This window comes from Mauremys reevesii, linkage group 9, assembly GCF_016161935.1.
Source record: "Mauremys reevesii isolate NIE-2019 linkage group 9, ASM1616193v1, whole genome shotgun sequence".
In the NCBI taxonomy this organism is placed as follows: domain Eukaryota; kingdom Metazoa; phylum Chordata; order Testudines; family Geoemydidae; genus Mauremys; species Mauremys reevesii.
The window spans coordinates 10,927,054-10,952,127 of record NC_052631.1 but is presented as its reverse complement, the minus strand read 5'-3'; the positions used below and the strand labels follow the sequence as shown (position 1 = coordinate 10,952,127).

General features: G+C 41.4%; 1 protein-coding gene across 6 annotated transcripts in view; it reads right to left on the bottom strand.

Annotated features, from left to right (window-relative positions):
- Positions 1–3,593: 3,593 nt before the first annotated feature.
- Positions 3,594–25,074, bottom strand: part of GNB4 (G protein subunit beta 4) — a 116,761-nt gene continuing 95,280 nt past the window's right edge. For all 6 annotated transcript variants that reach the window (XM_039487855.1, XM_039487854.1, XM_039487857.1 and 3 more), the window contains 8 exons: positions 21,369–21,407; positions 20,381–20,487; positions 18,356–18,419; positions 17,164–17,326; positions 16,677–16,743; positions 16,357–16,558; positions 9,396–9,612; positions 3,594–8,410 (listed from right to left, as the gene is read on the bottom strand). In XM_039487855.1, the coding sequence (XP_039343789.1) occupies positions 8,304–8,410; positions 9,396–9,612; positions 16,357–16,558; positions 16,677–16,743; positions 17,164–17,326; positions 18,356–18,419; positions 20,381–20,487; positions 21,369–21,407 (966 nt within the window). In that variant the 3' untranslated portion in view covers positions 3,594–8,303. The remainder of the gene's footprint in view (positions 8,411–9,395; positions 9,613–16,356; positions 16,559–16,676; positions 16,744–17,163; positions 17,327–18,355; positions 18,420–20,380; positions 20,488–21,368; positions 21,408–25,074) is intronic.

Here is a 25,074-nt window from a genome sequence, read left to right as displayed (position 1 = left end):
GCCCCGCCTCCTCTCCCTCCCTCCCTGCCACTGATGGCCCTTGCGAGGGAGGGGAGAAGAGGAGCCCCAGCACCCTCGCTGCTCAGACCGGGAAGGAGGTGGAGAAGAGGCAGGAGCGGGGCCTTGCGGAAGAGGGGTGGAATCAGGGCGTATCTCTCCAACCCCCAGCCCTGTGCTCAGTGCACCCCCACCCTCAGCTCAGTGCAGAGAGGAAGAGAATGGGCCAGAACCAGGGAGACGGTAGGTACCCACTCTATGTGGGCTGGGCCGGGACCCCACACCAGCAGCAGACTGACCAGGGCCGGCATTTGGGACACAAACTGGCAAGGGGCCGGCAGCCAGAACCCCAGACTGGCAGCGGGCTGAGCCGGGCCGGCAGCCGGGACCCTGGCTGGCAGGAGCCAGCAGACGGAACCGCAGACCAGCAGCACCACTCAGCCCGCTGCTGGTGTGGGGTCCTGGCTGCCCCTTGCCAGCGGGGGTCCCAGCTGCTGGCCCAGCTCAGCCTGCTGCTGGCCTAGGTGAACGGAACCCCAGGCCGGCAGTGTAAGATCAGCATTTTAAATGAAGCTTCTTAAACATTTTGAAAACCTTGTTTACTTTACATATAACAGTAGTTTAGTTATATAATATATAGACTTAGAGAGACCTTCTAAAAAAGGTTCAAATGTATTACTGGCACACAAAACCTTAAATTAAAGTGAATAAATGAAGACTCGGCACAGCACTTCTGAAAGGTTGCTGACCGGTTATAGATAGACCTGCCATTTTTACTTGTATACATGATGCTTTCAAGTAAACTTGATTCCCTGTAGGTATTGTGGAAAGCTTTAAAAATTCAAGCATGCTGCAGTGATGGAATGGCAGTGTTCATCAAACAGGAATATTGAAAACCAAAGTAAGTTAATGTGTATAAAGTTCAGGTGAATCTGTCATGTGCAGCATGCAAGCCTCTACCTCCAACAAACAGGGGACTTCTGCTATACAGTTGGTCTACACTCAGCTGATTTTTTGCAGTTTGAGATAAGGTATCAAAGTTTTTATTGGGTGCTTGCTATATTCTAGTCACCTGGGCAAGTGATTTAGCCTAGCCTTCAAATATTTCTCACATCATCATGAATACCTGCCATGTTCTGCTGTGAGCATTATAAATTGAATTTCTCTTCAGACTGCATACATTTGGGAAACAGTATTGCATTTACCTATGGATGCTTTTCCATATTGCTTCCTTCCTTCCCAGACCAATTGTTTAGGCACTATCTTAAGTTCCTGAATTATTTAGCTGCCGACTGCAGGCATGTATTTTTGTTTTTTTAATCTTGGCCACTAGGTCCCTCTGTTCTAACGTTTGTGAATGTTTCCATCTCAATCAGCTTTTAAAGGGTGGTGGTAGGCCAGGGACTGTCAATAAATGTTAGCAAAGTGCTTCCTGATGCAGACCATGTGCAATTTCACCTGTATTTTACAAACAGGCTTTTAAAACATTTTATATGGTGAAACCTTTCAGAATATTTATATATCCTTTATGAAAGAGCTTAATGCTGCAAAATCAGATTTAAAACCAAACACGAGTGACTATGGTGTCTTAAGGCAACACATTTTTATTGTTGCTTGAGTACTTGCTGGGATTTTTCACTAATTTACAAAAAAGGGCTAATGAAATGCACTTTGTTTTTTAAGACCTACTCAATACTTTATTTTAAAAGCAGGAAGCGATCACTCAGAAGCTGGGTATATTGCATGCTAACTATCTCCATTTGAAGTGTTTCAGAGTCATGATTTTCTTTATTGTTGTGGATGTTTGAGTAAGGCTGCAGCCCAGCTGGTTAGATGTACAGAAATTATGTGAGGGGAAGAGTTGCACATGTATTTATAAGTAGTTTATTCTTTGAGAGCATTTCTAGACCGGTTTAATTTGTGTGGGGAAATGCTGCCCCTTTAACTCATTGAATTTAGCTTGGTAACTTAGATGATGCACTATTCCTCATTTTAGACTTGACCCCATTCACAAGCAGCGTGTAGCAGAAGGTGCTGTTTTATTTGCGTCTTGTACTCTGAGTAAAAGGCTCCTTCAGTAGTATATGGCTCACAGCCAGATTTTTTATTATAGAAACTGTTCTAAAGCATGAGACCTGTGTAATTCAAGGTTGCTTTAGTTTCCACTTTTGTGGAAATTCTGATACTTCATGACAGTCACTTAGTTTTGTTTTGTTGGAAGATGTTAAGTGAATGACCAAGATGGTAGTGGTGGAAATAAAATTCAGAATTCTTTCTATTGGAAGTAAAGTGTTAGTGTGGTTCTTCAGAAGAGTATGTCCTATAAAAGGGAGACTGCTCCTTGATGCGACAGCTGCTCCCTACAGATTACCTAGGCCCCCCTCATTTAAGGGGGGTTATGTATGGCTGAGGATTTCCTGCTAAGACCTCCATCCTGCTCCCAAAGAGTAAGTTCACTTTTCTGCCACTACTTGCATTATTTTAAAATAAGACTCAACAGGGGGAAAAACAAACATTTAACTCCTCCTTTCTGGGAGCAGCAGCTGCCCTTGTACCATGTCCTACTGTCTATGTAAAATGCCATTTTGTCTCAATTTGTAAGAGCAACTGCATTCCTTTACATATAAAAGGAAGTCAAGCTCACGGTTTACACAAGATATTTAAAAGATTGTCCCTTTTATTAGTAAAGGTAGTCTGCGCTCATCTTCTAATAGCATGGATTGCAAAGCCCCTTCAGTTCCCCTTTCTAGTATTGCAGCAGAAGGTAGTGCTGTTTAAGAGGGAAACAGACTCTGCTTGCCTAAATCCAGACTGCCCCTCTCAAACTGGGGATAATATGGGCACTTAAAGCAGACTTTGCTTGTGAAGCACTAGGTGCTCTAATCATTACGGTAGTGCAGGGATCTTTGTTTCAAAAAGATGCACTTCAGCAGTTAAGGTCTGCTCTGTAGCACTTTTGAGATGCCTTTAGTAGTATATTCACTTTAGAGAAAAGGCAGTGCTATTTGTGTCAAAATTTGTCTTGGAATGATTAAGCCATAAATGTTAAAAGGTATAGCATAAATACACTTGGAAATGTTAGTAGGAAAATCCCCTCAAATACAACTCTGCACCAGGCCTACACAACTCAAAGCTGCGAGGGCTGAACCTGCCACCCAGCCCCTAGAAACAAACCCTCCTTCTCTACCACTGCCCCACCAAAACAGTGATATTGAACCTTGGTAATGTTATAGCTGGCCCCTAAGGTAGTTTTCTTTTACCTTAATTATTCTACTTCTAGCAAAAAGACAGTACAAAGTTGGGGGAAGATCTTATAATCAGTTGCCCTGTTGAATGAATGAGGCATGACTGAGGAAGGCAGACAGCTGCAACCCTTGGAGAGGGGATGGAAGCCAGATCAGCCACTGACTCACCACTCCTGCCCCTTCACCTGGCCACCTGCTCACCTGCCTACTCAGCCCCCCTCCCTCACCCACTGCTTGCCTACTCGCAAGGCCTTGTGTAGGCCTTCCCTGCAGGGTTTCTGTTGAATTCATTTTTGGAAGATTGCCCTGGTAAAAGGAAGGTTGCTAAATAAATACACACAGCCCAGCAAGTCTGGTTAAAAGCACTTGTTTATTGGTTACAATATCAACTCATGGCAACATCTTTCACTGAGCCACTGTACAAATACAAAGAAAAGATCCATTTTGGGGGGGGAGACGCTATAAACAGAGTTCATAGCAAGTGATTTTTTGTAAAACAGGGAAGTCTATACATCACCCCTGTCATAGAACAAGTGGCACAAGTCCTTGTTTTGAATTAGCTTAAATAAAAGCTTTAAGACTGTTTCTGAATACACACACAATCCAAAGGCAGTGCAGAATCACTTCATAATTGGTAACATTACTGAAGTTTTCCATCAAAGTAGTCAGCAACAAGTGAAAGTAAAATTAAAACCATTAGATGAGAAATGCTGGGCAATCAGCACTAAGTGCCAAACTGAGAGTCAAGCATGTTTAAAAGAAATTAGTTTTGGACTCCTTTGGATGTAATATGTAGTACAAGTGTTCAGATGCTTTTTTTAAAAAAAAGGAGAAACAAATAGAGCACCATTGTGTAAGTAAAACAAAGGCTTGAAATATCTAAGACTATTCCACTGAAGTCCATATTAGTCAAAACCTAAACATACTGTGTGGTATAAGAATGTCAGGCACATTTAATCTGTTATAATCAATTATTAACACTGTTCACACATTTACCATAACAACACTGCATTAACATTCTGCATGTATTTTACACAACCAGCAATTGGATAAAAAGGCTTGTGGTGCCTCTGAAGTGTAGGAAGTAGTTTTACCAGCATGCATGCCAGATTACTGTATACAAAGTGCACCATCAACCCATGCTTAATTACTTTTACAGGAAATGCTATCTCAAAATCTGTCATTCTGCTACACAACCATTTCATACCAACTATTTGAATTAGCCAATACCTATTCTCACCAACATTTTAAAGCACAGCACTAAATCTAGTGGAGGTGACAGTGTCCTCAACGAGGAAAGACTAAGCACTCTTGGAATGTTTTTCACAACATCATCCCCCACCCCCCAAAGTAATGTGAACTTCATGATAGGACAAGTGGTTACATTAACTGAATTAAAGAGTTGTTATAGTATGCACATGAGGACTAGCTGGTATGTCAATTCAGCACTGCCATATCAGGGTCAACCTCTCTCCTCAGAAGAAAGCAGTTTGAAAGAGTTTTTCTACTCCAAATGGACTATTGAACCAGCAGTTCTTCAGATACTTAATAGTATGTGACATTCAGCAAGGCAGATGGTAATGACAGTTTAGGAGAAAAAAGTCTAGAGATGGTTGAAAGAAGGTACACGCATTACCCATACTAAGTGAATGTACATTAGCACAATGCCATGCCAAAGCTTTTTGTGGTTTCTAGAATCTCACCCAGTATTTTTACTAATAAAGTGATAAAGGCTGAGTACACCTGGGAGCAAGTTCAAACTGGAAATCTGCTTGATCAGTATCCTTCACCATAAAGCTAATCAGCCTTTAAAGTGGACAGCAGCTGTACCTGAATTAATCTGTAATTTCATATGAGGCACATAGTTCCAGTTTGCAAGTTACAGCTTCAACCAACTACCTTTGTGCTATACCACTTCTTTTAAAGTACATTTAAACATGGATTTAATATTAGAACGAAGCCTGGAAAAAAGGTTACTTTCCTATCAATTACAAATTTTTGGCACAATGGTCTAACTGTTTTTAGTACTAAATATTACTAATTCCAAAATCTAGTAAATATTTTTGTAACCACATAACATATTTGGAATTAAGATAGCTCTACAGTTTGGCAGTGGTAAACTTTTCACAACAGTTTAATGTGTACCCTATTGTGCTGTAAAATACACTACCTGTATTAAACTGGTTCACCATCACGTGAACGGTTAGAAACTACACTAACCTGCATATCTGAGCTTATCTTAAGCTACAGGTATACATCATCTTTTAGTCTAAAAATACCCATGGAGACATTTTGTTTGAGATGCAGGAGTCTGGATGAAAGCTTTCAAGTAAAACCTGCAAAATGGTGGCTTATAGCAGAAGATGGGATTTGGTGCCTGGGTTAAAATTAAGCTGCAATTAAGCTCTATCTTAATGAGTGTACCATCATGAAAATTCACCCATAAGCAATGCTTAAAAAAACTGAAATTGCTCAGATAAACTGAGGCCATATAATGAGCCTAAGATGTAATAATGTAATGTCCCACTATTATAAATGCTTTAAAAAAAGCAAACAATCCAAACAGACTTATACCAGGACTCCAACAGTAACCACTATTTTGAGGTACATTCGCCCCAGGAGTTAAATATTTCCTCAGGTGTTGACATCCCATGTTACTCTTTTAGAAACCTGATTTACTTAGTTAGACAGCAAACATCTATCCCGCAGTATAAAGGGAAATCATTTATGATATTTAATTGCAAGTATGGGAAGTCTCTTTACAACACTGGCAACTAGGAAGTCACTTCAAGATGCACCTTAAATGAGAAACTATTTAGTAATTTAAATTTTTCCTCTAAGAGTTTACTAGCAAATTTTCAGAATGATTCACTCAAACCAGAAGCAGCTGCAAGTTTAAAAATCAAAGGCACCATTAAAAAATATCAAGTGTTCTGCCTGACCTCAAAGAGCTGCCCTCTTGGGAAAAGATACAAATATTCCATAAATAATTCTGTTACTGCAAACAGATCAGAAAACAAAATAATCTTGCTGAAAAGAAAATGCAAATGAGTTTCTGTGATCTACAGCATAACATGATTTTGGTCCTACACCATAATCTGCCTTTAGTAAGTGTATACTGCTCCAGCACGGGATGTGCTTTTTAACGGATACTGAATTTACTACAGTTGGCACATTTATTGGCACCTCCACCATTGTAAACATGGCATATTTACAGGCACAGTCCGGAAGTAATGAAATTAGAATTACAAGTGGTAGAAACGTCACAAACAGTGGTCTCAGCAATAATCTCTTTTCATATTACAAAATGCTGGGCACTTATGTTCACAAACTGACCCAGGGACATTTGGACACCTCGCACCTTCAGGTGGGGGCAGCAGATTAACATTAACTTTCAGCTTTATGGTAATTTGTTTAAATACACACATTTAAAATAAATCACGAGAAGCCAACAGAGAATGGCCCTTTCCTGAAAGTATCAGGTACTTTCATGCCCAACTCAGATTCCCCCAGGGACATCCATCACAAACATGGACACGCTGCCAGCACCAGAGTTAAGTGATCTTCACGGGTAGTTTCAAATGGGTCTGAGTCACATGATTTGTCATATACCTACACAATAAGAAAATGCTTACTAGCTCAAGTGCTCTCAGTGCCTTCCATTTTATAAGTGAATCATATCAAGATCAGGCATATAAAAGGAAATGACTATTTACTGTCAGTTTGCAGACTGGCATCTAATAAGATGCCTAAGCACAGACCACTGCGGTTGTAAATGAACTAGCAGGATTTTAAATTTAGAGCACAATGTTTTTAGAGGGATCATAGAGATTATCAAAAAGGTTATTGTTCATTGTAGATAACATGGTCACTTCAACCATTACACAAGACAAGCATGTTCTGTTGTGAAATATTAGGGTGAACTTCTAACTTTGCAGTTCTAGTAAGGGATTCACTGTACTTCCTAAGCCATCCGTAGGAAGCCTTCATAGAGAAACCCTCTTAAATCTCTTCATTTGCTGTAGTAGTTGAACAGCAACTTTGAAGAAACTGTAAAAGTGTACACAATCTATTCAGTCAACTCCATGCTAGAATATCACCTTGCTAGTGCATAGCAGCTGGAGTTTGCAGTGGATTAGAATCCTCTCATTTACAAATCCACTGTCAAAAGGAAAAAGCACTCACCCACTTAGTGACAGTAATGTGTTACCTGACTTATGTACTCTGTTCTTCTGACGCCAGCATGTTAAAACCTTATTTTTTTATATATATATATTATATCTATATACACACACACCTAATGGCATTAACATTCTCTTGGTGCTTGGAGGCCATGGCTGCTGATGGATGAACCAGGAACCACTGGCTAGAAGGAGTAATCCCCATGCTTAAATAGACAAATAGGTCTAGAAGTGAATAAGTAAGGCGCTAGGTATTACCCACGGTCATCAGGGCCTTTTTTAAAAAAAAAAAAAATAGTAATTCAAATGCCTTCCATTATAAAAACACATACATACCATTGGCTTCACTTTATCTACAGTAAATTCACAAAAGCGTTTAAAACAGCAATCTAGTTCATCCACTACAAAACTCAGAAGTGACATCTCAGGTTAAATGCAAAGCTATAAATGTAGTTCCTTAAAAAATGCAAACATATTTCTTTACATACAGACAAATGTTACATGATTGGCTGCTATAATGTGTATATTCTGTTATGTACAAAAAAAGTACAGAATTAGCAGACTTTGAGCACAAGCAGAAATCCCTCGAGGACAATCTAACCAAACCACCAAAAACAAAAAAGACTGGCTCTTAGTTTCTCAGTCACCATGATTATGTGTGCTGGCCTGGCCCCTTTTTAAAAGTCAGTGATTTCTCCACCCCCACCCCTATTTCTTCACTTGATTTTTTTTCTAGTTTACAGAAAGCCTTTTTGTGTAATAATCAGTGAATAGAAAAACTTCACCTGCAAATACAAGGTAGAAATGTTATTTCACAGCTATAGGCTGCAGCATTGATCTCTCCAGATCTCAGTGGAGAATGTACATGTTTGTCTCCCAGTTAATTCCAGATTCTGAGAAAACTGTCCCAAGACCCTGTAGCTACAGCCATGCCATCATCAGTAACACCTAAACAGCTGACACGGTTGTCATGGCCAGCAAGGACACCTGGAAGAGAAGATGGAGGAAGTTAACAGCTGAAGCTTTTCAAGTTTTGTACATTACTTTTCAGGTTAAATTCACCTCAAGACATCCTGGAAGAGGTTGTTTGTTTGTTTGTTTTTAAGAGTGGTTAAGTGACAGAAGTATCCTCCTCTATGTTTTATCTTAAAAGCAATATTAGCTCTCCAACATTATGAGTTAGCTCCTATCTTGGGAAGTTCTGAACCCTTGAACCAAATATTTTAACTATTTTGCATTTGGATTTTCCCAGTACATAAGAACATAAAAACGGCCGTAGCGGGTCAGACCAAAGGTCCATCTAGCCCAGTATCTGTCTACCGACACTGGCCAATGCCAAGTGCCCCAGAGGGAGTGAACCTAACAGGCAATGATCAAGTGATCTCTCTCCTGCCATCCATCTCCATCCTCTGACGAACAGAGGCTAGGGACACCATTCTTACCCATCCTGGCTAATAGCCATTTATGGACTTAGCCACCATGAATTTATCCAATTCCCTTTTAAACATTGTTATAGTCCTAGCCTTCACAACATCCTCAGGCAAGGAGTTCCACAAGTTGACTGTGCGCTGCGTGAAGAACTTCCTTTTATTTGTTTTAAACCTGCTGTATATTCTATAATAAAGTAAATAAATAAATCAAAGGTGCTGACAATGTCTATAACCAAAACCAGAAACAAAACCACTTACTGTACACAACAGAAAACCTCATATGCCTTTTCTAAACATCACTATTACCAGATGAGAAAATATGAAAAAATAAAATGCAAGAAAATAGGGATACAAATACAAAAGTAAACCTTTACGTTGAGTAAAGGAAGCAGAGATTTCACAATTCAGCAGCACCCGCAGGTATCATCACTGACTACCAGTGAACTAGTTTTACATTTAAAAGTTACAGAAAGTGGAATGTGTTCCATGTTGAGATCCTGCTAAAGAAGAACTGCAACTCACTGCAGATACCATTTACCAACCTGCTCTCTCTCCCTTCAGAGTATCCCACACATTGCAGTTGAAGTCATCATAGCCGGCTAGCAAGAGACGACCACTTTTTGAGAAGGCTACAGAAGTGATTCCACAGATGATATTGTCATGGGAGTACATCATTAACTCCTGATCTGCACGCAGGTCAAAGAGTCGACAAGTGGCGTCATCAGAACCAGTTGCAAATGCATGTCCATTGGGGAAGAACTGGAAATGAAAATGAGACAGGAGTTTGACCCCAGAAAAGTGTTGCTCATGCACTGTTTCAAAAACGACATGCAGAGATTGTCTTTACTGAGATACTCAGATACAGCACAAATTCATGAGCACAGGAAAAAAAATCAAAATGGATTTTCAATAAAATGCAACGATTGTGCACACACAATTGTGTTTAACACTTGTAGCACAGCACTGACCAAAGGCAGGTGCATTCAAACTTTGTCCAGCCAATTGGCAAATGTCAAGAGACAGGGATGCAGCTAATTTCCATAATTTCCACACATCTCATGGAGTGGAACACAGCCATTTTTTTCTTTGGAATAAGCCATGGAGACTGTCCCCTGTACACAATGTTCCATCCTGAGTTGGTCTATCAGGCTGCTTGGATCAAAACTGAGGACTGCAAGCTAGCACTTCAGCCTCCAAAATTCACACCTACTAAATAATCCGTGTTAAGCACCTCATTGATTTAAATGTCAGTGAAAGGTACCAAGCACATCTCAGGATTAGACCCAAGTGTATGGGCTGCATTTCTCCACAGACCATGCTGCTGGTATTCCAGAGATGTAAGAATTTGCAGTGTTTATAAAAAAGATGCAATGTAGGTTTAGATTTCATTACCCAGTAAACAGATTTTGTGTCCTGTTGATCAGAACATAAAATGTGGTTGAGACAAACAGAGGAAATACACTCCAGTTTAGAAACATTACAAAGCTTTTCCGAGAGTAGCATTTTTAAGCACTAGTTTCACTGCTGGTTTCCAGAGTTTAAAGATGCCCTTTTCTACAGGAAATCCAAATACACAATGGTTAACATAAAAGTTTGAGAATTGACTCCATCTTGAAGTTTTACTACTTAAAAAAACCAGTTACTTACCTTCTTGTAACTGTTGTTTTGATATATGTTGCATATGTCCATTACACAAGGTGTGTACACGTCTCATGCATCAGTGCCAGAGAGTTTTCCCTAGAGATACCCACAGAAGTGGTCACACCTGCACCCTCGCATCCCGTGTGCCCTGAGTGGAGGGTTTTCCAGGGTGGAGCCAGCCCAGCCTACCTTCAGTACCTTCATACTGCATCATTTTCCGTCTGGTGTACACCAAAGAGTGAGGTCAACCTAGCTATGTCGCTCAGTGATGTGAAAAATCCAAACCCCTGAGTAACGTAGTTAAGCCAACCTAACCCCCAGTGTAGACAGTACTAGGTTGAGGGAAGCCTAGCTATTGCCTCTCATGGAGGGGGATTACCTATGCTGATGGGAGAATCCCTCCCATTGGCGTAAGTAGTATCTATACTTGAAGTGCCTCTGCAGCTGTGCCACTGTAGCATTTCAAGTGCAGACAAGCCCTCAGACGAGAGACTCCAATGCACTGGGAAAGGAGGGTGGGTCACGTAAAGAACATACGCAAGACATCTCAAAAGAGCTGCTGCAAGGAATACCCTTTTCAAGCGACTGCACGTGCCCATTACACTAGGAGACTCCCATGTAGTTTCCAACACAGCTGGGACTAGGATTCTCATCAGAAGAGGGACTGCCAAACTGCTTTCCCCATATTTGTGTCTTCGCTTGACGTGGTAGTAATCACATAATATCTAGCGAAGATGTGGACTGAAGACCACGTTGCCTCTCTGCAGATGTTCACAATATCGATGCTTCCCAGAAATACTTCAGAACTGAGTCTGCTCTGGCTGAATTCAGAGAGCCCTTTTCAGAAGGTGTTATGGCAGTGTTTCTCAAACAGGGGTCGCCGCTTGTGTAGGGAAAGCCCCTGGCGGGCCGGGCCAGTTTGTTTACCTGCCCCGTCCGCAGGTCCGTCCGATCGTGGCTCCCACTGGCCACGGTTCACCGCTGCTGGAAGCGGCGCGGGCCGAGGGACTTACTGGCTGCCGCTTCCAGCAGCTCCCATTGGCCTGCAGCAGCGAACCACGGCCAGGGGGAGCCGCGATCGGCCAGATCTGTGGACGGAGCCGGTAAACAAACCGGCCCGGTCCACCAGGGGCTTTCCCTACACAAGCGGCGACCCCAGTTTGAGAAACACAGAGAAGGCATTATGCCGTTGTTCTTGTAGCACATGAAAACACAGCTGGTGATCCACCTGGATAGTCACTACACTGTTACAGGACACACTCATTCGTTCTGCATAGGAGATGAATAGCTGAAAATAGACCCTAAAAGGCAGGGGTAGAGGTTCCTTGACAGACAACTTGCAGACGTCCAAGAATCATGGCTGCCTTGCCCAGACTGGTGCAGTATCATTTTCCCTCACTCTTGCTTCAGCTTGAAAAATAACCTTGGGAATCAGAAGCATGGAAGGGTAGGCATAGAGCAGACCCTTGACCCAGGGTAAGAGAAGCATATCTGAGGGTACATCCAGACTACCCGCCGAATCGGCGGGTAGCTTATCGATTTATCGGGGATCGATATATCGCGTCTCATCTAGACGCGATATATCGATCCCCGAACACGTTCCCTGTCGACTCCGGAACTCTACTGGAGCGAGCGGCGGTAGTGGAGTCGACAGGGGAGCCGCGGACGTCGATCCTGCGCCGTGAGGATGGGAGGTATTCCCGTAGCTGAAGTTGCGTATCTTACATCAACACCCCCCCACCACCACCACCACAGTGTAGACCAGGCCTGTGATGGACCTGGGGCTTTAGTCAACCTTCAAAACAGAAGAGAGTACTTCCTGTTCTGACAGCTTGAGAATAAGTCCACTGATGGCACTCTCCCTATTTGAAATACTGATCTTAGAATAGCCAGGTTGAGAGGCCTTTCACGATCCAAGCTGAATGACTTGCTTGGTCAGTTCGCTAAGGCATTCTGAATCCCTGGTAGGTGTGATGCTCTGAGAGTCAGGGAATTCCATATGCAGATGTTCCACAGCCTTGATTGCCTCCTGGCACATGCTGTTTGATTTGACAACTCTTGATTGTTGATGTGGAACAGTGTCTTCTCTTCTCATGGCCTCTTTCGGAGAAGATGACGAGGTGTTCAGAAGAGGCAGGCTAGAACTTCCTGCTGCTGGTCTTAAGCTTCCAACGCAGGAGGACTGTCCAAAGCAGCTGAAGACCAGTATCAAGCAGCCTGTGAGTATCTCGTGGACATACTTCTCCCCTCTGGGATAGGCTTCCATAGAATAATGGTTGCCTGACTTCTGATGGTTTCAGAGTAGCAGCCATGGTAGTCTGTATCCGCAAAAAGAACAGGAGTACTTGTGGCACCTTAGAGACTAACAAATTTATTTAAGCATAAGCTTTCTGATAGTTTGTCAGTGATGGACACTTCCCTTCTCTAGGATTAATTTTTGTACTGCGGTGGAGACAAAGATCTAGATGCCGTAGGCATCCCCCACTATACCCAGTAGGGCCAATGATGGAGCTGGTATGGTACTGGAGGCCACTTATGCCTAGACCAGGCCTTCCCATTCCTTTGATCTACTCTTGGCAGGATGACTCCTATGAGAGTGGGAACAATCCCTGTTTTCCCTGAAGTGGGAGACATCAGAACCCACTTCAGACTGAGGAGAAGCAGGAGTACTCCAAAGGCCAGGGTGGAGCGGTACCAGAGATGGGGGAAGTGATCTACAACAAGCCTTCAGTACCAGCAGCCATCCTGAGGCTTCCTGGCTATCAGGACAATGCGCTGAGGCAGAGCAGTTACCATTGGTCTTGGAGCTGGCATAGGGATTAACGGAAGCCGCACCGAACCTGGCGCCATAACAGTCCCCCAATGTGGAAGCCACCACGTGCAACAGCCCCAAAGTGCTGTCGGTCTAAATGATCAGTGAGGGCGGTACAGAGATGCTCAGCAGATCCTATGAAGCTGTGTACACCTCCGGGATGGCTGGTACTGATATGGGCCTTTGACCTACTGTGAGCAAGGGCGGTAGCTCCACTGTTTGTGCTGAGGAAGCAGCCACCCTCACCAGTCCTGGCACACAAACTGAAGTCAACAGTTCTGCTCTGAGAGAACCACTAAAATGAGATAGCGGGAAGCAAGGGGCCAAAGGACGTACTCTACCCTCAATACCGACGTGGCTAGCCTCTGAGGTTGAGGAATCCCATACTGAGTACTTTGACATGAAGTTGTCCTCCTCTTCAGCTTCAGAGGCTGAGGGCACTCCAAGCACCGTTACCTCTTTGAGGACTGCTTGGGGAGGGGGATCTCCTCCTGTCTGTCCACAGGTAAGACTGGGGAACACTCCTGGATGGAGTGATTGAGGAACTCCCTCTATCCACAGAGGTAGTTCTGATGCTGGGCAAAGGGCAGCCTCCATGAGGATGCACCTGAGATGCTCTTCTCTTTGCTTCTTAGTTCTTCTCTTGAAGCCCAGGCAAATCAGACACACGTTCCTGATGTGACCTCATCCAAATGCTTCAAACAGTGAGAGTGAGGATCACTCACAGGCACTGGCTTTGACACCTGGAGCAGGGCTTGACATTGGGGGACACTGACTCTCTTCCCCACCCTCCTCCAGTATCAGGCTGAGCCCAAAGTCCACTGAGAGTCTGAACAATAGATAAATAATAAAAAAGTAAAAGGGGTCCAAGAGGTCCAAAAATGGGAACCACTAAGAGCTCATTTAGAGTCATAGACTTTAACGTCGGAAGGGACCATTATGATCGTTCAGTCTGACCTACTGCACAACGCAGGCTGCAGAATCTCACCCACTCACTCCCATAATAAGCCCCTAACCTATGTCTGAGCCACTGAAGTCCTCAAATCATGGTTTAAAGACTTCAAGGTGCAGAGAATCCTCCAGCAAGTGACCCATACCCCACGCTGCAGAGGAAGGCGAAAAACCCCCAGGGCCTCTGCCAATCTGCCCTGGAGGAAAATTCCTTTCTGACCCCCAAATATGGCGTTCAGCTAGACCCTGAGCATGTAGGCAAGACTCACCAGCCAGACACCCAGGAAAGAATTCTCTGTAGTAACTTAGATCCCACCATGTCTAACATCCCATCACAGGCCTTTGAGTATATTTATCTCTAATAATCAAAGATCAATTAATTGCCAAAATTTAGACTATACCATCGTACCATCCCCTCCATAAACTTATCAAGCTTAGTCTTGAAGCTAGATATGTCTTTTGTCCCCACTGCTCCCCTTGGAAGGCTGTTCCAGAACTTCACTACTCTGATGGTTAGAAACCTGTGTCTAATTTCAAGTAGAAACTTCCAGATGGCCAGTTTATATCCATTTGTTCTTGTGTCCACACTGGTACTGAGCTTAAATAATTCCTCTCTCTCCCTGGTATTTATCCCTCTGATATATTTATAGAGAACAATCATATCTCCCCTCAGCCTTCTTCTGGTTAGGCTAAACAAGCCCAGCTCTTTGAGTCTCCTTTCATAAGGCAAGTTTTCCATTCCTTGGATCATCCTAGTAGCCCTTCTCTGCATCTGTTCCAGTTTGAATTCATCCTTCTTAAACATGGTAGACCAGAACTGCACACAGTACTCCAGATGAGGTCTTACAAGTGCCTTGTATAACCGTACTGACACCTCCTTATCTCTACTGGAAATATCTTGCCTAATGCCTCCCAAGACCGCATTAGCTTTTTTCATGGCCATATCACATTGGCGGCTCATAATCCTGTGATCAACCAATACTCCGAGGTCCTTCTCCTCTGTTACTTACAACAGATGCGTCCCCAGCTTATAACAAAAATTCTTGTTATTAATCCCTAAATGCATGGTCTTGCACTTTTCACTATTAAATTTCATCCTATTGCTATTACTCCAGTTTACAAGGTCATCCAGATCTTCCTGTATAATATCCCGGTCCTTTTCTGTATTGGCAATACCTCCCAGCTGTGTGTCATCCGCAAATTTTATTAGCACACACCCACTTTTTGTACCAAGGCCAGTAATAAAAAGATTAAATAAGATTGGTCCCAAAACCGATCCCTGAGGAACTCCACTAGTAACCTCCCTCCAGCCTGACAGTTCACCTTTCAGTATAACCCACTGTAGTCTCCCCTTTAACCAGCTCCTTATCCACTTTTCAATTTTCATATTGATCCCCATCTTTTCCAATTTAACTAATAATTCCCCATGTGGAACCATATCAAATGCCTTACTGAAATAGAGGTAAATTAGATCCACTGCGTTTCTTTTATCTAAAAAATGTGTTACCTTCTCAAAGAAGGAGATCATAAGGAACAAGATCATTTGGAGAAGTAACAAGCTGACAGCATGCTCTGACCAACTGCAATAAGGAACTGAATGAAGGGCGGGGCAGCTCTTCCACTTTATACTCCGCTCAGAACATGAGGGACATCATAGCACAGGAGCAGCCACCTCTACTGGTGCTGCTAGGGAAAATTCTCCAGCACTGGTGCACAAGACATACACACACCTACTGTAAATGGACGTATCCAATCACGCAAAGATAAAGTATTATGAAGCAAAAGGAGGTCAAGCAGGTAACGATGGACAGAGCAGCAAACCATTATGACAACTTAGACTAAATGAGGACAGTCTGAATTGTTCCAAGATCACTTAATCATACATATTCTCTAGATATGGTTAATAGTCATGAAGTAGATTGCAGGTGGTTGGTCTTATCAAGATCTCAGATTCTAAGAAACTATATTCATTGTAAGTGGCCAAATCAGAGACTTGACAACTCTCCACCCTGTTTTGAAAACTAGATTATAAATTGATATCTTACATCTACACTTATTGTCTCCTCGCTCTCTATTTGTAAACAGAAATGCTCACTTACACAAACTGCGTTAATATCAGACACGTGTCCTGTGAAAGACTGCCTGCACATTCCATCGCGAATATCCCAAAGCTTGGAGGAGGCATCACAGGCACCAGAAACAAAAGTCCTCATGTCTGGACTTAGGGATAAACTCATCACATCTCCGGTATGCCCAGTGAAGGTGGTGGTCTGTTGACCAGTTTCAATGTCCCAAAGAGCACTGCAGATAAAACAGATGTATTTCAGCAATACAATGGGGTCTCTCTACAAGTTTAGCTTAAAAACAATCAAAGCACTGAAAAAAAACAAAAAAACCACCAACTACCCCCAAAACTCACCAGGTGGTGTCCCCTGAACTTGTAACAATTTGGTTGTCATCTAGAAAACGACAGCAGGACAAGTATCCTAGGAACAGAATAATGACAGATGTCAATTTCATACCCTACTGTCCCAGTAAAAGTTATCCAAAAAACCTTCTCAGAATGTCACACAATAACCACCACTTGACGCTACTTGTATTTTAAAAATAGCAGTACAGAAGCCAAATTCACCGGAGTGCGTACTGCTCCATTTGCTCAGATACTGGTAGTATCTCTTTGGCAGAACTAAATGAACACAGAATTTAGCATTAAGACTGATAAAGGCAAAATGAGTGACATACAAAAAGTGATTCCTAAATCTGATCAAAACCAAGATCAGACTATATTCCATTTTGCAAATTGTTCACACTTGTTTTCACTTTAGGGCATGCTGTGAACAGTGCAGGCTTGGGACTGTTATACTTTGACTAACAGTAAAGAAAAATAAATGCAAAATGCAGCTGACCTGTATGCCCTGGTAACTCTCTGCTCACTCTCACATTGCCCTCTCTGGTTTTCAAATTATATATGGAACAGATGTTGTCCAATCCACCACAAGCGACATAGTTGCCAGAAGGAGCATATGCACAGGTCATCACCCAGGAAGATCTCAAAGGAATGGCATGCATCTACAGAGAGACAAGGCATATTAGAACTACACCAGATTTTAGGCAGTCACACTCAACCACAGCCATTCTTGTCCAACCTTCTGCATCTAGTTATCTGCTATACTGCTTTAGCATTGCAGCAGATGCTACTAAATAAGATAGTGGGATATCTAACTAATAAAGAATCTGATTTTAAACACACTTCAATTTCTACTGAATATTTACTTAAGGGATGGAAAAAATGGTCGCCTGGTTAGATGTGTGCAAGTTCAGTGCAATCGTTTTTATAGTATCAGAGCTATTCTGAAATTAAGGATTACTAATTAAACATGCAGCAGGTTTCATTCTATTCAAATTCCTCCCTCCAGTTTGTCTTCCTGAGCCAGAACCTCAACTGGGGTAGACTGGCATGGCTCCACCAATGAAGCTATGCCAGTTGCCATCAGCAGAGGAGCTGCACCCCAGTCCTTCCTCGTTTGATCAAGATTTCTCACTGTCTTTGTCCCAAGGAGCTAAACATCTATTATAATGGATTTATATTAATTCTCAGTAAACCCTGGGGTTGTGTGTTTCTGCAACAGAATAGCAGAGCATGTGCGACAGAAACAACAGCACAAGTAGGGCGTACAGTAAAGATTCCCCACCCAACACACATGCAAATGCTTGGCCAATGAATACCCGGAGCACTGCTAAGCTTCCAAGGGATCCCATGCTAACCACATTACTTCTGCAGCACACCCTACCAGTGATCTCAGAGCTAGTTATCAGAGGGTTATAAAAAAAACCTAAGTATTATTTTCTTCCAGCAAGCGAGCTACCGTGAATAGAAGCAAAGGCTCAACATATAGAAACAGGCATTACCCGAGCTAAAATGCACTTTGAATAAAAAGCTGGATATAAAAAAAAAAAGGAAAGCAAGCTAGTTAAAACTTCAACAGGAAAAAGGGATGGAGCCAGTCCAACTAAAAAAAAAGTGTTACAGAAAGAAGGAACTAAAACAAAAGTGTCATTTGAGTACAGATTACCAATATGGATTAGAAACAACTCTACCTTATTTGTTGTATAACTATCCCAAATAATTAATTTTCCATCTTGGGAAGCGCTGACTAGTAGCCTAAAGATAACCACAAAACAGAAATATAAACACGTTAACTTCTTGTCTCATACTTAATTTCAAAATAGACAAGATGCATGAATGTCAAATAATTCAGAAAAGCCTTTTCATTTTCTCCTTTTGTCTATTTTTAAACTTTCTAAGGCCAAATGTTGCTGGACAGCTGCAAAGAACAACGTGCTGCTTGCTAGAAAAATCTTACCTGAATCCATGGATAAACTTCCACTATTAAAACAAGCTAGAATAACTGACATTTAAAACTGCTCAAGCTATTTACAAATTTTATAACCTCTCCCTACTGGTTGCTTGTATCCTTCAGATTCAGTGTTTTAGTATCATAAATGTAGTACTCCTGGTCTAGACAAGCCAGAACACAATATCACCAGGTATAATTAGCCTCTGGAATGCCACCATATGTTGAGATGGCTATTGGTTGTTCAAAAAACTTTTTGGAAGGAGTTATTTTATATTTAAGAAGCCTTCCAGCATCACTCTTTTGTTCCATCAGAACTAATGAAAAAGTCGCATCTGTTTTCTTCATTTACATATACCTTTTGGCAGAGGGGAGGACACTGTAGATATTTTGAAGGGTTTTGATAAAAACTTCCAATGAATCAATCTAACACATTATGCATGTATTTAAATCTTATTTGGATTATTTGTCAATTCTTTTGATGAATTTCTTATACTAATAATCAGAAATATACTGAATTTGCTGCTGCACAACATGGTCGTCTACATTTATTATTGTGATTTACAAAACACACATTTTAATTCACTGAAAAATATTGTTATTCCATGTCCTTACAGTGTTCTATTAACTTAAAATACATTTGCACTAAATCAACCATTTCAAGCTACATGACCTTTCATAGTGTAAGGGAAAACGTAATACAAAGAATTCTGAAGTTAAGTGTCACCCTACACCAGGCTCTCAGATTTGAAGAATCTGTAACAGACCCTCTGAAAGACTAGACAAAATGCTTGTGGAAAATAAAAGTGAAGCATATATCTTTATAATGGAATGATTTCCCTTTTCATTATTTCTGTATGATTATAACTGGCTTTAAAAAGGAAAGCGATAGTATAAACATTTCTCAAAAACTGCTATGATCTATGGCCCTCAAAAGTGTCTGAAGACTGAAAGTATGTCTACACTGCAATTAGACACCCGCATCTGGCCTGTGCCAACTGATTCAGGCTAAATTAATTGTGGCGTAGACTTTCGGGCTCGGGCATATCTACAGCGCAATTAAACAGCGCTTTAGCCCGAGCCAGCTGGTACCGACCAGCTGTGGGTTTTTAACTGGAGTGTAGACATACCCAGAGTGGTCCCACAAGATGTCTGGATTTTCTTGTAATAGACAAACTCAATAAAGACAATGGATGTATGGCTCATTACAACAATCTTTGACCGAATAACCCTTCTTTGTCCTATACCTGCAGACGTGTTAACTGCCAACTTCATTGTTGTCTCTTACAATGTGATAACTACTTATGCTTAACAATCTGTTCCAACTTGTATTTAGCCGTGACAATCTAGCCAGATCTACACTGCAGATTTATATTGGTAAAACTATATTGACCTAATCCCCGCTGTAGACAGCGCTGTCAATGGGCGAGCTTCTCCTATCGACATAGCTACCAGCTCTCACAGAGGTAGATTAACTATGCCAAGAGGAAAAGCTCTCCCACTGGCATAGCAGCATCTTCACGGAAGTGCTACAGCAGTGAAGCTGTGCCATTGTAGCTTTGTATGTGAAGACAAGCCTTTTAAGTACCTCTCCCAGACCTGAAGAGCTCTGAAAAAGCTTGAAACCTTGTCTCTTTCACCAACAGAAGTTGGTCCAACAAAAGATATTACCTCACACACCTTGTCTCTCTCTAGTAAGCCTACAATTCTTTCAAGAGCTAGAAAAGGGATCCCTCTGCCTCCAAGTTCAAGAATCACTTGTACAAACCTTGAATCAGATCCCCAGTGCATAGCATAAATTTTAGCTAAGTGACCTCTCAGTGTACGTCTTGTTCGCATTTGGATTCGACCCACTGAGTCCAAACTTGTGGTGATCTGAACAGGAAAAAACACAAACCAAACAATTATTCTGTATCTCCAAGATGGTCATAAATGTGTACAACACTCAAACTGCCAGGAACATAAATATTTTGCACTACTAGAATTTGGACATACAACAGGGACTACTGTTTCCACAGAAAGAGTGCACAATGATGTGATAGTGTTGCCAGACAAAAGGTTTTGCAAGAAAATCAGGGTATCAGTGACAGTGAACTTAATAATGGTCGCTACTCTAGATGTTTCAGACTGTTTCAGACACTCTGTAGATGGAGCTTCTGTATGTATTAAGTGTGAACTTTATTTTTACATTAAAGCTTTATGGAAGTTGACAATTCACACCCTCACAATAACAGCCTTAGAAGAAAATGAGCATTTAGTATTTATTCCAGTGTCATTTTTCAGTAGTCTGACAACTGCCACCTACAAGCCCAGACCTGGATTTTAAATGAAAAACTTCAGTTTCCCAATAAAATGGACAGCTTATACATAGCTAATTGGGAGCAACTCTCAAAGCCAAACCGTTATGCCATACAGTTTCATTAAATATTTTAAAAGGGGAATTATGGAAAATATGTATATTTAATATAATATATAATAAAGAAATCTATCCAAGGCATTTCTGATGTATGTAGGTGTCTCATGGCTTTAGAGCTTTTTGACTGGCTGCAAATAATACCTGTAAAGGCCTTAGCTTTTTTTCCCCATCCTCTGTAATTATTGTATCAATTTCATAATTGTAAATAGTGCACTAAGCAATGTACTTCAAGAGTTGTTGCACTTCATCTTTTTCAGCCACCATACCAGGCATGCTATAATCACTCAAGAAACCTATTGCCTTGTAGGGGTTACTTCCCAATATAAAAATAATGATATACCTGAGCAAGAGTTGTATCACTACATGCTTTTCTGGCATCCTGAAACAGAAAAAGGAATAATTAATATGACTCTTGAACACAGTAACAGTGTACATCAACTGAAAATGTTACCTATAGAAAAGTTATTTTACACTAAGACTTTTTCAAAATCTGTTGGAAAACAAAGATTCACTGTTTAAACAAAGTATGCAAGAATCCCTATGTTCAGTATTCCCACTCCATTCATGTGAACAAGTTATGGTGTCCAAGAAATCTGAAGTACTGCAACAGAAAATAGCTGCCATACTTGCTTACATGTAATTTATACCTAGACAAGTTCCAAGTCAACCTCTTTGCAATCTTGTTGGACAGCCTATTGTTTTCATGCTGTACTACTCTGCCTATATGTCAAGAGCTAAGTGGTGAATCCAAAAACACTTTAGAGTAGTCCCTTCATCATGTAGTATTTGGGTAAGAATCCAAAATGTGGACTGAATAAGATAAGAACAGAGGAGAAGACAAAACGCTGGCAAAGGTGAAAAAGTGATTGGGGCCAGCACAACTGTATCAGTCAAGGACCACACCACATTGCACCCCTGACAGACATAGCTGTGCTGGTAGAAGGCTTTGGTGCAGACAGTTATACTAGCAAAACTGTGCTTTTGCTGATATAGACTTACTTCATTTGGGGTGGGTAGGTAAGGGAATTGGGAGCCTGGAATAAGATACATAGTATAGCTATGCTTTTCCAGTTATAAGCTGCATCCAAACTACGAGTGTTTTGCCAGTACAACACACTAGAATAGCTAGCAAAGCACTCCTAGTGTGGATGCAGCTTGCTCCTGTAAAGGTAATGCTTTGTACCAGTACAGTAACCCCACCCACCACCCATCCCTCAATGAGCAAAATCGCCTTGTGTGTATGCACCATATCTTCAATTACATGAGCACAAACTACTTTTTCCACAGCATCCCTGCTTCATTCAGTGCACAGTGAATGAGGAAGCTATTCAATTGTTTTCTCCTCATTGTTCTGTGTGGCCCCATGTCTTATTTACTGCACACTATTCAACCTTTGATCTGAAAACATAATAATCAATTTCCTTGTGGGTTTTTCCTATGGTGCTCATCATTATAATGAATTTATTTTTACAAAATCCACATGAGGTGAGAGGGTATTACTCCATTTTACACATAGGGAGTTGAGACAGAGAGATTAAGGTCAAAGTGTCCACTGTTTTTTGGGTGCCCAATCTGAGAGTCATAGGATCAGATTTTTCAGAGAACTTAGCATTATATAGCACTTCATATGTTCAAAGCACAGCTCCCACTGACTTCAGATGCAGCTGTGAGCGCTCAGTACTTCTGCAATTCAGATCCCAGGGTCTCACTTTAGGAACCCAGAAAATGATGGACACATTTAATTAGTGACCATGTGTGAAAAGTCTAGTTTAAATGACTAGTCCAGTATCAGATAGGAACTCAGTGGCAAAGGCAGGGATAGAATCCAATTCTCCAGAGCAACATTCAACTGCATTAAGGACCCTCTCTTTTCCTGCACCCCCCCCTCCATTATTCACTAGACACCTTCCAACTTCCACAGTAAATAAAGCAGGTATAATACACACAGACAGTCACTTTCACTGCACAACCCTGATTCATTTCCAGGACAGGATGGACTGAATGAGGGGAAAGAAAGTATGTGGTCATGTAATTAGAGACTGTGTCAATGCCTACCTTAGTTCTGGCATTTTCTAGCTTCTCAGTTGTTTACTTTGCAACCTTAATAATGTTCTTTTAAATTTAGTTGGTACATTTTTACTTCCTACTTCAAAAACAAAACAAAGTAAGGTAACTGACACTAGCTGCTCTTAATAGTTTTCTTTCCAAAAACATGCTCAAGAGCTGATTAGGTCACCTCAATCCATTTCTTACAGCGCCTGAACTGCAGAAATATTTATAAAATGTTGACATCTTGAATCAGAAACAGTTTAAAATATCAAACAACAAATCCCTTAGTGTTCAGGCATCCTTTCACTCACAAGAAGAAATACACTGGATATTAAAGCTGAGCAATTAAATTCATCATTTAGTTGCAACAGCTGAAGAGGCTCAACACTAAATTTATTTTGGATGCGATCTTTTAACTAGGCCAGAACTGTTGTTGTTTTTTTTTTATTAATATAATAGCAAAATTTGGCAGCACCACCTCTAGCTATAATGGGATGGGTCAGACAACTTTAAACCTTTGTTCTTCCGTTGCTTATAACTTTGCTGAATTTTAATAGTTCAGGCTGTAGATTTCCAGACTGCCTCAGGCTGAATTTTATTTATCTATCTGTCTACCTTTCAGCAAAAAGGTCCAGCTGTTTGAGAACAAGGTTAAGGAAAAAATTACATTTAAGTTTTGACCATGTTAAATAAATTCTTACAACCATTTCATTGAGAAGTTCTAAAACCTCCATACTTTGAAGCAAGGGTTTGAAATCTGATGGTGGGTTTTTTGTTTTTTTTTTTTTTAACTCCACACCTCTTGTCGACAAAGGTACTAGGGTAGACAAAGCCAAGGACTAGGATCTTGGGGGCAGTGTTGGAGGTGGGGGGGTGATGGTAAGAGGGAACTGACAAACAGATTGGTGGTGGCTGGGCCAGGCCACCAGGGGAGATTGGGGTGAGGAGTATGAACTGGGAATCAGATGGGAAGCACTGAAATAGAGACTGGGGTTGGCTTTGTGAAGAGACTGGGAAGAAGAGCCTGAGTCAGAAAGGGGGCAGGTCAAGACAGGGACAGAAGAGGGCAGGCTTGTGGAGAACACTCCCTGTAGAACCTGCAATGGAACCCATGATTCACAAGTCAACAGCCCCTGCTGTCAGCAAGTTACACTGCTATGGGTTACTTTTTGTTACTCAAGAAGCAGAGATCTGTGCTATGCATCTAAAGGCTCACATCCTGCTGGTGACCCATGGGGATGTCAATATGATTTCACGTACCAAACACAAAAAAACAAAAAATAAAATCCACTTTTAAAAACTTAAGTAATTGTATATAAAAGCTATTAAAAGTTAAAGTTGAAAAGTCAGGAACTCAAAAGTTAGGAAGTGTCAGAATTAAGGTTTCCTGTCCTTGTGCGTACACATTATGGCACAGTCTTTAATGACGTGATCACATACTATTTTTTCCCCACTAGACCCCTGCCTCGTTCAATGCATAGTGATCACTGAATGAGAAGCTATTCCATATGTTGTTCTCTTCAGTGTTCAATGTGTTGTCCTGTGCCTTATTTACTGCACACTATTCAGAAAAGGGTTTGAATACAGAATTATTAATTTTCTCATGGACTTTTCTATGGTGCTTATCACTATAGTATCTGAATGCTTCACAGATATAAATTTATTTTCACAACACCCATAAAGTGAGGTGAAGGTATAATGTCCATTTTACAGATGGTGAACTGAGGCACAGAGAGATTAAACTCAGAAGTGTCCATTAATTTTGGGTGTCCAATTTGCAATGCCTATGGCCTGTTTTCTCAGAGTAATTAGCATCATATAGCACAGTGGTTCTCAAACCTTTGTACTGGTGACCCCTTTTCACATAGCAAGTCTCTGAGTGTGACCCCCTTATACATTAAAAACACTTTTTTATACATTTAACCCCATTATAAATGCTGGATGCAAAGTGGGTTTTGGGGTGGAGGCTGACAGCTCGTGATCCCCCGCATGTAATA